The sequence below is a fragment of the Aquarana catesbeiana genome, linkage group LG01 (genome assembly GCF_042186555.1).
Source record: "Aquarana catesbeiana isolate 2022-GZ linkage group LG01, ASM4218655v1, whole genome shotgun sequence".
Classification (NCBI taxonomy): Eukaryota; Metazoa; Chordata; class Amphibia; order Anura; family Ranidae; genus Aquarana; species Aquarana catesbeiana.
This window is the reverse complement of record NC_133324.1, coordinates 970,177,997-970,192,150: the sequence shown is the minus strand read 5'-3', so window position 1 is coordinate 970,192,150 and position 14,154 is coordinate 970,177,997. Positions and strand designations below refer to the sequence as shown.

The 14,154-nt window shown below is 47.2% G+C and overlaps 1 protein-coding gene across 1 annotated transcript in view; it reads right to left on the bottom strand.

The window, feature by feature from the left end:
* LOC141122782 (uncharacterized) overlaps positions 1-14,154 on the bottom strand; it is an 80,441-nt gene that overhangs the window by 14,426 nt on the left and 51,861 nt on the right. The window contains exons 2-9 of the mRNA XM_073612004.1: positions 13,458-13,579; positions 12,852-12,900; positions 12,569-12,715; positions 11,061-11,143; positions 7,864-7,945; positions 7,699-7,782; positions 6,589-6,678; positions 3,631-3,763 (exon numbers count right to left, since the gene is read on the bottom strand). Coding sequence (XP_073468105.1) covers positions 3,631-3,763; positions 6,589-6,678; positions 7,699-7,782; positions 7,864-7,945; positions 11,061-11,143; positions 12,569-12,715; positions 12,852-12,900; positions 13,458-13,579 — 790 coding nt within the window. The remainder of the gene's footprint in view (positions 1-3,630; positions 3,764-6,588; positions 6,679-7,698; positions 7,783-7,863; positions 7,946-11,060; positions 11,144-12,568; positions 12,716-12,851; positions 12,901-13,457; positions 13,580-14,154) is intronic.

The following is a 14,154-nucleotide window of genomic DNA, read 5'->3' as shown; positions in this document are numbered from 1 at the left end:
CATCCGTAGAATAAAGCAAAGCATGCCCTCTACAGGTTTAGTGGCTTTCCGGTTAAGGTGGGACAGTGGTAGAACGACAATGGGCAAAGGTCACCATTTGACAAATTCCCTCTCAAAGGGGAAAAAACCTTCCAACACACTCAAGTGGGGCCCAGTACCCTTCAAGGAGCTTCCAGTCTGCATAGATGAATATATCGCATAGTGGTTGTAGTGGTCTTTGCAGCTGTAGGAGCTCTAAAAAAAGACCCAAGACTGGAGACAGCAGAAGGATCCTCCAAATGCAAGGTAGTACATACTACACCAATAAAGGGTCAAAACAACCTCTTGTAACCTCAAAGCAACCTCCTTACTGTGTGGACTCAGAGTCAGAGATGATCACTGCAACCGGTGGCCCAGCCTCCTCTAAGGCCTCGGGAAGAGTAGGAATTGACTCTGCAGAGGAAGGCAAGGAAGCATGCTTAGAGCTTATGCAGAATCATGAGTGCATTTGGCCACAAAGTCTTGTGTAACTGCAGTACAGGCCCCGTACGATAAAGTAGTGGACTGGACTTCACCCAATGAAGCTAAGGGAAACTCTAGTGAGGTAATCAGCATAACCATAGGGGATTGCAGATTACAGACATCAATGTCCTCAGAGGTACAGAGTAATTGTACTCGGAACCATTAGCAGAGTATGGGCTGAGGTCACCTGTTGCAGGACTGTCTGTGTCTAGATACAGACATGTTGCGACCATGTGGGAGGAAATGCAAGTAGGCTCAAGTTATGTGGTAAGACCTCAGGTACTCGCAAACTCAGGCAAGCTGGTGCTGATGAAGGTCAGATGACTGGAGCTGACCAGGGTTTACAGTAGGCGAGTGGTAGGAAAGTACTGAAGATCGGAGTTCCACGTGGTGCTCTTGTGAAGCAGGAGCAGCGATGGGACGATGCTTACTCTACGTTAAATGACTGGAAAGAGCACGGGGAGCGTGTTGGAGCTCATTCCCTCAACTTTAACCCCATTTGCGGTAAAGCTAACAGTAGCGGGGAAGCCAGGTGGTACACATCTCCACATATGGCGGTCTTGCTCCAATAGAAGACCATTTTACAAGACTATCATTTGTCTAAGCCAGTGGTCTCCAAACTGTGGCCCGGCGCTCGCCTTTTTCTGGCCCTTGGTGCCCTATTTCCCCCACTGATACAAGGCAATATTACCACTGACAACAACAACGGGGCACTATCCCTCCCACTGATACCAATCATGGGGCACTATCCCTCCCACTGATACCAATCACGGGGCACTATCCCTCCCACTGATACCAATCACGGGGCACTATCCCTCCCACTGATACCAATCACGGGGCACTATGCCTCCCACTGATACCAATCACGGGGCACTATGCCTCCCACTGATACCAATCACGGGGCACTATGCCTCCCACTGATACCAATCACGGGGCACTATGCCTCCCACTGATACCAATCACGGGGCACTATGCCTCCCACTGATACCAATCACGGGGCACTATGCCTCCCACTGATACCAATCACGGGGCACTATGCCTCCCACTGATACCAATCACGGGGCACTATGCCTCCCACTGATACCAATCACGGGGCTACTATTCCTCCCACTGACACCAATGATGGGGCACTATTCCTCCCACTGACACCAATGATGGGGCAATATTCATTGTACGGACACCAATGATGGGGCACTATTCCTCCCACCGATACCAACAATGGGGGTACTATTCCTCCCACTATTCCTCCCACTGACACCAACAATGGGGGTACTATTCCTCCCACTGACACCAACAATGGGGGTACTATTCCTCCCACTGACACCAACAATGGGGGTACTATTCCTCCCACTGACACCAACAATGGGGGTACTATTCCTCCCACTGACACCAACACCCCCTACTGCCCCACAGGTGGCATGAAATTATTTTACCCCTGCTGACCAAATTGGAGGACTTTTCTACTCCCACTGGCCATAATCTGGCCCTCCTGAAGTCTGAAGCACAGTAAACTGCAGGGAGGGCAGGGCGTAGCCGGAGATTTGGGAGGTGGCCCTCCTTCCCACAATACCTGGTATGGTTAAAACAAGAAGAAGAGTTTGTTGAGATTCCTGCTTATGGCGGGTCGTGCCCTGATCCCAAGGCGCTGGAAATCCCCCACGATGCCGATTATATGAGAGCGGGTTACTGAATCGAATGGCCTCATGCAAATGGAAGAGCTGCTGGCTATTGCCAATGAAAAATCTCACCAGACTTCGGGACCTTGTGGTTTTCATGGATAGATTTTGTGGATGCTCCTGAATTCTTGCCTTTTTTTTTTTAGAAACTAGGCAGGCAACATATATATATTATATATAAAAAATGGCATGTTGGACACCTCTTTCTGATGCTCTACCTTCTTCTACTCATTCTCCCTCTTGTACTTCCGGTTCCTCGCCTTTTTGTTCTTTTTTGTCTCTCCTCTAGACCCCCCTTATCTTTACTTTAAAATCAGGAAAGGTGGCTTTATGCAACTCAATATCCTACTCCACAGCAAAAGGTCCACCCCCCCCCCCCCCCCTCCATTGGTAATGACATCTCACGGCTATATGGGAGCCTGCACTGACACTCTGAATCCTACTCCTATAGATCTCTAGTGGGTGCCTATCTGGGCGGATATCCTACTCCTGTAGATCTCTAATAGGTGACTATCTGGGCGGACTCTTGAGCCCCGATATTGAGTCATATACTCCTTGTACCTTTTGATTATTATACTGTACTCTATCATCTGCCCTGCCATTATTTGTGGAGGTTGTTATAGCTAACCTTTTTACGTGGTTGTCGTAGTATTAGGCTTACAAGATTGTACAAACGCCACATCTTTCCATAGATTAAAGAACAGTAACGGGGAATTTGAAAAGGCGCCCAGTAATGCAACTAATGGGGCTGCTTCCACCGCTCAACCTTCAGAGTTAGGGGCAAGCGCTGAGGAAAATGCCACAGCTCTGGACCTGGAAAGTGCTCCTCAGCTAACTTCCACCAGTTCTTGGGAGTTTGGAAACCCAGGACCCAAAAGGCCACTTCTGGACTAGACCCATAAAACGCCAAGTCCAATGGGGTTCTGGTATGGCACACCAAAGCCAGGCTTGGGAAAGACCAATTTAGATACCCATGTAGAGAGCAGCTCAAGCAGTGATAAGATGAGGACTCAATAGTAGAAGAGATCATAAAGTAAACTGAAGAAAAAAAAAAGCCAAAAAGGGTATGTTGCATGTTTCCCAGCAGAGCTGAAGAAAAGACCAGCGTCTTCCCCAGACGCTAGCAGAAATGGTATGCTGGGAGTAGGAGGGCGTATAATGGGATGCGCTAGAGATTTTTTTGGTTTGCCAGTTTCCAAATTCCCCTGTAGGCGGCAGCATAACCCGACAGTTTCTGAATGTCTGTGTCCTTCAATGGATGAGAATGAAACAATTTTTGCATACGTATCGAAAGGGTTCTTCATTGTAAGAGCTGTTCATCTGAGGAAACAAAACGTCTTTGATTTTTATACTTGTATTATATAAAAATGTAACGTCAGTTCCCTTCACTGACACAGCATATTGATGAGAGACCAGACAGGGAGACGTTATCCACCCATATCTTCATACTCACCACTGCCCGGGGTTATCAACTCCGACACCTCCATCTGGCTTCTGTGTGGAGTCTTCATCACATCCATCCCCTCCAGGATGTCTTCAAGTCGCTGACTCACCTCACAGAAGGACGGCCTGGAGTCGGGCGCCATCTATGGGTGAACAGAAAAAAAGCAAAAAGCGTCACCTTCAATAGAACATATAAAAAGAGAACCACTCCTGACTGATTACACAAGACCAAATGTAACCCCTTTACGTTGCCTGGTGGGCTTTAATGCCAGAAGGTGGCATGGCTTCTATCTCATGCGACTGCTGTGATTGGTTCTCACAGAGGTCATATGATCAGGAGCAAGACATGTCATCTGACAGCTCAGTCAGTGTGCTGGGAGCTGTGAGGGGACCCATTTCTGCTGGGACAATGTTCTGTACCATCGGGGACCCTATTTTTCCGAGACAATGATCTGTGGAGGGACAGGACCCAATTCTGAGACAATGATCTGTGGAGGGACAGGACCCAATTCTTCTGGGACATTGTTTCTGGGGCAGGGGACCCCATTTTTCTGGAACAATGTTCTGTAGGATAGGGGACCCAATTCTTCTGAGACAATGATCTGTGGAGGGATGGGACCCAATTCTGAGACAATGATCTGTGGAGGGACAGGACCCAATTCTGAGACAATGATCTGTGGAGGGACAGGACCCAATTCTGAGAAAATGATCTGTAGAGGGACAGGACCCAATTCTTCTGGGACATTGTTTTCTGGGGCAGGGGACCCCATTTTTCTGGAACAATGTTCTGTAGGATAGGGGACCCAATTCTTCTGAGACAATGATCTGTGGAGGGAGGGGACCCAATTCTGAGATAATGATCTGTGGAGGGAGGGGACCCAATTCTGAGATAATGATCTGTGGAGGGATGGGACCCAATTCTGAGACAATGATCTGTGGAGGGACGGGACCCAATTCTGAGACAATGATCTGTGGAGGGACGGGGGCCAATTCTGAGACAATGATCTGTGGAGGGACAGGAACCAATTCTTCTGGGACATTGTTTCTGGGGCAGGGGACCCCATTTTTCTGGAACAATGTTCTGTAGGATAGGGAACCCAATTCTTCTGAGACAATGATCTGTGGAGCTCGGAGGGGACCCAATTCTGAGATAATGATCTGTGGAGGGAGGGGACCCAATTCTGAGATAATGATCTGTGGAGGGACGGGACCCAATTCTGAGACAATGATCTGTGGAGGGACGGGACCCAATTCTGAGACAATGATCTGTGGAGGGACGGGACCCAATTCTGAGACAATGATCTGTGGAGGGATGGGACCCAATTCTGAGACAATGATCTGTGGAGGGACGGGGGCCAATTCTGAGACAATGATCTGTGGAGGGACAGGACCCAATTCTTCTGGGACATTGTTTCTGGGGCAGGGGACCCCATTTTTCTGGAACAATGTTCTGTAGGATAGGGAACCCAATTCTTCTGAGACAATGATCTGTGGAGGGAGGGGACCCAATTTTTCTGGGACAACGTTCTGTGGGGAAGGGGACCAAATTCTTCTGAAACAATTATCTCTGGAGGGTTGGGATCCAATTCTTCTGGGACAACGTTCTGTGGGGAAGGGGACCCAGTTCTTATGGGACAACGTTCTGTGGGGGAATGGGACCCAATTCTTCTGAGACAATGATCTGTGGAGGGAGGTGATGCAATTTTTATGGGACAACGTTCTGTGGCGAAAGGGACCCAATTCTTCTGAAACAATGCTCTCAATGAAAAAGAATTGGGTTGGGATCCAATTCTTTTGGGACAACGTCTTGTGGGTAAGGGGGCCCAATTCTTATGGGACAATATTATGAGGGGGAGGGAACCCAATTCTTCTGGAATAATGTTCTCTGGGGCAAGGGACCCATTTCTGCTCAATGTTCTGTGGGGAAGGGGACCCAATGTTTCTCGGACAATGTACTGTGGGAGGGCAGGGAAATATTCAAAAATGTATCTCAACTGTAAAGCATGCTGGAGGGGCAATATGATATTGTGCTGCTTTGTGGCCTTGGGGATTGGAAAGCCTGCTTTGCCAGTTGAGTGAAAAACTGTATGAAGAATGTTTGCTGTTGATTTGTTCGACTTGTTCACTTGGGCAGCCAGGGGGCGATCAAAACAGGCGGTTGAGCTGCAGTCTTACTGCCCAATACCACCAGGAATCACCCACCTAAAGAGGAACATGCAGCTACTCAGGGCTGTACGCAAGTCATGCCAAGCATTAAACCCAATTTAAATGAAGGGGGCTGAACCGCAACCGCCATGCATGAGGTCACAGCACAGTGGTTTGGTCTTTCAATGTTAAAACAGAAAGTAAGGAGGCAACACGTTGCCTCCGAGACACCTGTTAACTGGCCTCTGGAAACTGATCCACCACAGAGGAGTGAAAGGGAATAATATAGAGCAGCCATTCTCAATCAGGATTCCATGGAATGCTAGGGCTCCTCAAGCTGTGGCAGTATGACCTTTTATTGGATGGGGCCTACAAACTTCTGGGGCCAAAGCCAACTTCCAACTGACCACCAACGTAACTGGCATTTTTCCCCATTAACCCCAATTGTTTGGTTTTCTGAAGACCTTAAAATCATTTTAGGGGTTCCCCTACGGTAGAAAGGTTGAGAAAGGCTGCTCTAGAGTGTCAACTCTGAGTCTGCTGACATCACATCCAAGATGGCGGCACCCAGGGCTTTTGGATGTCTACACAAGGGAGGTTTGAACAGGTAAAGGACTAGCAGAAAATATATAAAATGCACATATAATCTTATGATTTTATGGGAAGATTGTTGAAATGAACGGTCTGGTGACAGGTTCCCTTAAAGGCCACTAGACCATTACAGTACGGGTTTCCTTCAATATCCTGTAAGGTGCTACAATGACATATCCAGGTACAGCTCCCCTCATATCATCACACTTTAGAGTTATGGAGGTGTTTTTACCCAACAACATTGGAAGGCCAGCTGGAGGAAGGCAGGGGGACAGTCCGGCTCAACCAGTTCCCGAAACGACTTGATGTCCAGACCAAAATCCTGCAGGGAGAGACACAATGAGATGAAAAAACAAATGGCACAACGCATGGGCCATGTGCCCGCAAGCCATCACTTAGAGGGAAGGAAGCCAGACAGGAGCATCCCCTGAGGGTTGTGTAATTGCTTCACTGGTTGCCGCTGACTACCAACCTCACCATATATAAAATGAAATGATTGGTGATGTCAATACTGTCTGGCTCATTGTTCTCCTTGCTGGAGAGGAAGTTGTACCCGAGGACCCGCAGTGCAAGGATTTCCCTGCTTCTGCTTCATTCAGTCAGTGAACCTGTACTTCCTACACCTCTACGGCTGCTTCTGAATATTCCCCCATAAAGGAGGGCAGCTCTGATATGAAGCAGCAAAGCCCTGCCCATCTACACATTAATAGACACACACACACACGCACACCACAAGGCATGGTAAATCAGTAATAGGGTAAAGATCAGTTGCAGGGAGACCACAGACAATACTGATGACCAGTCCTTGGCCCCATGCTTGCAGGTACGGACCGGAGGACAGGAGCCTGGCGATCTAGCTATGGACCGGAGGACAGGAGCCTGGCGATCTAGCTATGGACCGGAGGACAGGAGCCTGGCGATCTAGGCATGGACCGGAGGACAGGAGCCTGGCGATCTAGGCATGGACCGGAGGACAGGAGCCTGGCGATCTAGGCATGGACCGGAGCCTGGCGATCTAGGCATGGACCGGAGGACAGGAGCCTGGCGATCTAGGCATGGACCGGAGGACAGGAGCCCGGCGATCTAGGCATGGACAAGAGGACAGGAGCCCGGTGATCTAGGTATAGTCGGTAGGACAGGAGCCCGGTGATCTAGGTATAGCCGGTAGGACAGGAGCCTGGTGATGGGTATGAATAGGTTTTGGCTTCTTTACCCTGATAAAGACCCGAAATACATAGACCGTAAACATTCATTCGGCTTTGCCCTCCAGCCAATCATACCCAAAAAACAGGTAGATATCTACAGAGACCTGCCCGGTGGAGACACCTTGTGTGTGACTCACCTCTGTTCGGGGAAGATAGTCTGGATCGGCTGGAATCCGGGCGATTATCTCACACAATACGATCCCAAAAGAGAAGACATCGGCCTGGAGGAGGAGAGGGAGAGCAGGTGAGTGGAGGTCATACTCGGCTTCTGGTCACTGATGTGATAAATACAGAAAGATTACCTTCTCGTTGTACAGGTCACCTCGCAGCACCTCGGGGGCCATCCAATACGGGGACCCAACCACTGTGAGCGGCTCAGTCTGACTGGAAGAGAGAGGCCGGGAAGATGAGGGGAGGCCGTACACAATCACAGCACCTTCACACCACACAAAGGCTTACAAGGCTCATAAAAAGGGAAACCCCCCCAACCAAGACTTCGGGTGTGTCTGGCAGATGGACCCCATTGCTACCATCTTGTATATTTCTGGGACTCCCATGAACAGATTCTCCCAACATTTCCAGTTCCACCAAACGGTGGTGGCACTCATCTGGAGGGATTCTCCTCAACATTGAATAAACAGATCAATTACCAGTCTAGGTGCCAACGAGGCCCCCACCATTGTGGGAGGAGCAGAGACACAAACTACTGAAGGGAATTCTCACCATTGTGGGAGGGGCAGAGACACAAACTACTGAAGGGAATTCTCACCATTGTGGGAGGGGCAGAGACACAAACTACTGAAGGGAATTCTCACCATTGTGGGAGGGGCAGAGACACAAACTACTGCAGGAAATCTCACCATTGTGGGAGGAGCAGAGACACAAACTACTGCAGGATAATCGCCCCATTGTGGGAGGGGCAGAGACACAAACTACTGAAGGGAATTCTCGCCATTGTGGGAGAAGCAGAGACACAAACTACTGTAGGAAATCTCACCATTGTGGGAGGGGCAGAGACACAAACTACTGAAGGGAATTCTCACCATTGTGGGAGGGGCAGACACACAAACTACTGAAGGGAATTCTCACCATTGTGGGAGGGGCAGAGAGACAAATTACTGAAGGGAATTCTCACCATTGTGGGAGGGGCAGAGACACAAACTACTGAAGGGAATTCTCACCATTGTGGGAGGGGCAGAGACACAAACTAGTGGGAGGAAATCTCACCATTGTGGGAGGGGCAGAGACACAAACTACTGGGAGGAAACCTCAGTATTGTGGGAGGGGCAGAGACACAAACTACTGAAGGGAATTCTAACCATTGTGGGAGGAGCAGAGACACAAACTACTTGGAGGAATTCTCACCACTGGGGGGGGGGGGGGGGGGGGCAGAGACACAAACTACTAGAGCTGGGCGATTTTCTCAAAAAAAAAAAAAAAACTCGATTCACGATTCGAAATCGAGGTTTTTTTTTTTTGGACACCGCGCCGGTCCTGAGGAGCTGCGGGCAGGGGTTTTTAGGCGAGGCCGCCGCTTTAGGCCTTGCCTAAAAACTCCTGCCCGCAGCTCCTCAGGACCGGCGCGGTGAAAAAAAAAAAAAAAAAAATCGATTTGCTGAAATTTTTTTTTTTTTTTTTAATTCAAGAATTTTTATTGATTTTCAGGTTTTTAACAGGGTACATAACAAAGCGAACAATAAAAATAATAAAAAATAAAAGGAAAATAAGAAAATAAGATACATAGAATACTTTGATACACGCATTTCTGTATCATATAGAATAAAGGATTTGCTGAAATTTAGAATCGATTTGGCCTCTCAACTCGATTCAAATTGATTTTTTCCGCAGCCCTACAAACTACTGAAGGGAATTCTCACCATCGTGGGAGGGGCAGAGACTACTGGGAGGAAATCTCAGTATTGTGGGAGGGGCAGAGACACAAACTGCTGAAGGGAATTCTAACCATCGTGGGAGGGGCAGAGCCATAAACTATAAAATTTCACCATAGACGTTTTCATATGATCAGCACAGCTGATATTATGGAGCTGAGATAATAAGGAGGTAATAAAAACATAAAATGAAATAACAGAAGGAATGTGTCTCATGTATACATTGTTATGGAAAGGGAGGGTTCCCCTGTGGTTGTCTCCGTGCGTCTACTACTCCCCGTACAATCCACCCTTCTAATGTTACCTCGGATCTCCCCGGGGACGCGGTGTGTGACGGCGGTGCAGAGGTCAGGGACTCGTGTAAAACCCAGTAATTATTAATCAGTCAGATATCTGATCCGCAGACCGGAGGGTGACACCAGATCCCGGCGATGCCCCTCAGATCAGGATTTAAAGGGGAAATCCGGGCAGATAAATCAACACAGATTAATGCAGCTTTGTATATATTAATACTTTATTACATGTTTTTTTTTTTTTTATATATAAAATAATTTATAATATAATTTATTTATAAAAAAAAATACTTGTAATGTATTCCCTGCAGTAGGAGGACAACAAGGTTTTTAAAATCTGAAAGAAAAATCTGCAACGGGAATCTGAAGTGCACTGGACGCTACACGGGGACAAAGACCAAACTGCAGGACGTAAAAAAAAAGAAGGTGCTGCGTCGGCACAAATATTTCTCACTTCTGTTACTGAAACGTTTACATGTCTATGGGAGACCATCTGCGCTGCCATGGCCCGGGGGTGGTGCCAGTCTTTTATGATCCATGCCAGCACTTGTAATTAATTATTTAAACAAAAGAGAACATACATGAAGTACAATGCAAAATAACATTTAAAAAAAATATATAAAAATTTTAAAAAAATATATATTGAATACAAAAATGTATTTGCAAAAAAAAATAATAATAATGAAAATAAAATCATGTAACTAAATAATAAAAAACAAAACTACAGAAAATATATAACTACAAACTACAGATATAAAAACAACAATAATAATAATTAAAAAAAAAAATCAAAAAGGATATAAAATGTACTTAAATTGTATTGAACTCAAAATAAATATGGAAAATAAGACAAAATAAAAAAATTATAAACATAATTAAAAAAAATGTTATGATTAAATTGTAATGAATGCAATAAAATACATATAAAAAAAAGTCAAATTAAAAATGATGATGATAATCTTCATCATCATTAAAAGTGAAATAAATTGCAATAAAAAAAAATAAAATTAAATACATAAAATATATAATAGAAAATAAACACAAATAATAATACTCAAATAAAAATAAACTGTAATCAAAATATAAGCAGCAGTACATAATAAGTAATACAAATAAAATAATTAATTAAATTGAAAAATTCTAAATTTTAATGTTCCAATATTGCTAATATCTGCCAAGTGAGAAGCACATGGACACATGGGGAACTCCGCACAACGTGTGGACATAGAGAAAACGGAGGCCGCCGCTTCAGATTCCTAGAAGACAAACAGCTCCCCAGGGTAAGCAGCTTATGGTCACATGACCCCGGGGTCTCACCTGCGGTCAGGTATCTTCTCAGCCAATCCAAAATCTCCCACCACGGCGGTGTATCCGCTGTCATCGTATCTCACCAGGCAGTTCTAGGAAAGACGGGGAGGCCATCACCATACATGTGAATATTACGTCTCATGTACCGAACACACAGCAGATTGGTCCAATATGTCTAATTTCTAATAGGTGTGTGGCCCAGGGTCATGGGGTCCCGGGACCAGTGTTTATATAAATCAAGCCCAGCATCTACCAAGGGTACAACACATTATATAATCAAGCCCAGCATCTACCCAGGGTACAACGGTGCAGGCCACACATTATATAATCAAGCCCAGCATCCACCTAGGTTATCAGTGAGTGGGCCCCACATTATATACAGCGCACCACTAAGCAGGCCACACATTATATAATCAAGCCCAGCATCTGCCCAGTGTACCACACATTATATAATCAAGCCCAGCATCTACCAAGGGTACCACACATTATATAATCAAGCCCAGCATCTACCCAGGGTACCACACATTATGTAATCAATCCCGGCATCTACCCAGGGTACCACACATTATATAATCAAGCCCAGCATCTACCCAGTGTACAATACATTATATAATCAAGCCCAGAATCTACCCAGTGTACAATACATTATATAATCAAGCCCAGCATCTACCCAGTGTACAATACATTATATAATCAAGCCCAGCATCTACCCAGGGTACCACACATTATGTCATCAAGCCCGGCATCTAGCCAGTGTACCATACATTATATAATCAAGCCCAGCATCTACCCAGTGTACCATACATTATATAATCAAGCCCAGCATCTACCCAGTGTATTACATAGTATACAATCAAGCCCAGCATCTACCAAGGGTACCACACATTATGTAATCAAGCCCAGCATCTACCCAGTGTACCACACATTATATAAATCAAGCCCAGCATCTACCCAGGGTACCACACATTATGGAATCAAGCCCAGCATCTACCCAGGGTACCACACATTATGTAATCAAGCCCAGCATCTACCCATTGTACCACTAAGCAGGCCACACATAAGCTCAGATTCTAATCAGCATATCACTGTGTTGGCAACCCATTATATAATTAAGCCCGCCATCCACCTAGGTTACCATTGAGTGGGCCACACATTTTATAAGCAAGTCCAACATCTACCCAGGGTACGACTGAGGAGGCCACACATTACATAATCAAGCCCAACATTCACCCGGGGTACCATTGAGCAAGGCATACATTAGATAATTCAGCCCAGCATCTACCCACAGTGCCACTGATTGGACCACACATGATACAATTGGACTGGACTGGTTGGACTACACAGAGATCTTGAGGTTTGGGGCCCCCAGAAGACCCAAATGAATAGAAAATAAATAAGATGTCATCCAGAGCTGCGATTGGGCGATCAGGAAGATGCAGATTGTACGGTTGGAAGAGCCACATTCCTTCAGACAAACAACGATGGAACTTCCACAAAACACACAGCCTGGGGATTACCTTGGTGGTGAGATCACGATGAAAGACCCCTTTAGAGTGCAGATAGCGCAGACCCCGAGCAATGTCCAGACTCAGCTTCACCCGTACAGACCAGGAGAGGGGCTCCGAACTCTGCAGTAACTGCTCCAGGTTCCCGCCATTGATGTACTGCAAACACACATCATCAGTCAGGACAGATCGCCATACAATGTGACCACACACAGCTACAGATCTCCATGCAATGTGACCTCACACGGGTAGAAATGTCTCCAGCAATGATCAGTATTGAGGGTGGAGTACTCACCTCTGTCAGGGCATGAAGCTGACCCTGATGCACACACACCCCCATGAACCTGAAAAATAGATAGATAGAGAGACTGAGAGTCAGAGAGGAAATGGAGGTACATCTTATACTAGACATGGGGATAAACCTACCTCAAGGGGGACAGGATATGGGGGCACACCTAACTCCAGGGGGAGAGGATATGGGGGAACACCTAACTCAAGGGGGTCCTGATATGGGGGGTTAAACCCATCTCAAGGAGGAGAGGATAAGGTGTACACCTATCTCAAGACGGACAGTATATGGGGATACACCTAACTCAAGGGGGTCTGCCTATATCAAGGGGGAGAGGATATGGGGGTACACCTATCAAGAGGGACAGGATATGGGGGGCTAAACCTATCTCAAGGGGGAGAGGATATGGGGGTACACCTACATCGGTGGAAACAGAAGATTGGAGCTGACCTACCTTAAGGTTTTAAAACATAGGGGTATGGCTGACTTACGATGTAGGAGTCACAGAATATGGGGGTACACCAATCCTAATGTGCTGAGGTGAGTGGATATACTGTAGAGGTAAACCTAATTTAGGACGTGGGTGTGACAGTATATGGGTGGAGCACCTACCCGAGGATATTGGGGTGACAGAGTCGGTTCATTAGCTGAACCTCCCGCAGCATATTGGCACGGTTGCTCATCATCTTGTTCATCTTCAGCACCATGATCTGTCCGGACTGGCGATGGCGCACCTGCAAGAAGAGCGACAAAATCAGCACAACGCCCTCAACTCCAACTCCATCCTTCAACCAATCAAGTGTCCTTAACTTTCCTATTCCCGATGACGTCACTGATTGGTGTAAAGGTTACTATGGCTGTAACAGATTCAGCAACTTAGCCCTCCCGTCCAGTCCCCTCACCCAGAAGCTCAGCCCTATCGTCCAGTCCCCTCACCCAGCAGCTCAGCCCTCCCGTCCAGTCCCCTCACCCAGCCGCTCAGCCCTCCCGTCCAGTCCCCTCACCCAGAAGCTCAGCCCTATCGTCCAGTCCCCTCACCCAGCAGCTCAGCCCTCCCGTCCAGTCCCCTCACCCAGCCGCTCAGCCCTCCCGTCCAGTCCCCTCACCCAGAAGCTCAGCCCTATCGTCCAGTCCCCTCACCCAGCCGCTCAGCCCTCCCGTCCAGTCCCCTCACCCAGCCGCTCAGCCCTCCCGTCCAGTCCCCTCACCCAGCAGCTCAGCCCTCCCGTCCAGTCCCCTCACCCAGCAGCTCAGCCCTCCCGTCCAGTCCCCTCACCAGCAGCTCAGCCCTCCCGTCCAGTCCCCTCAC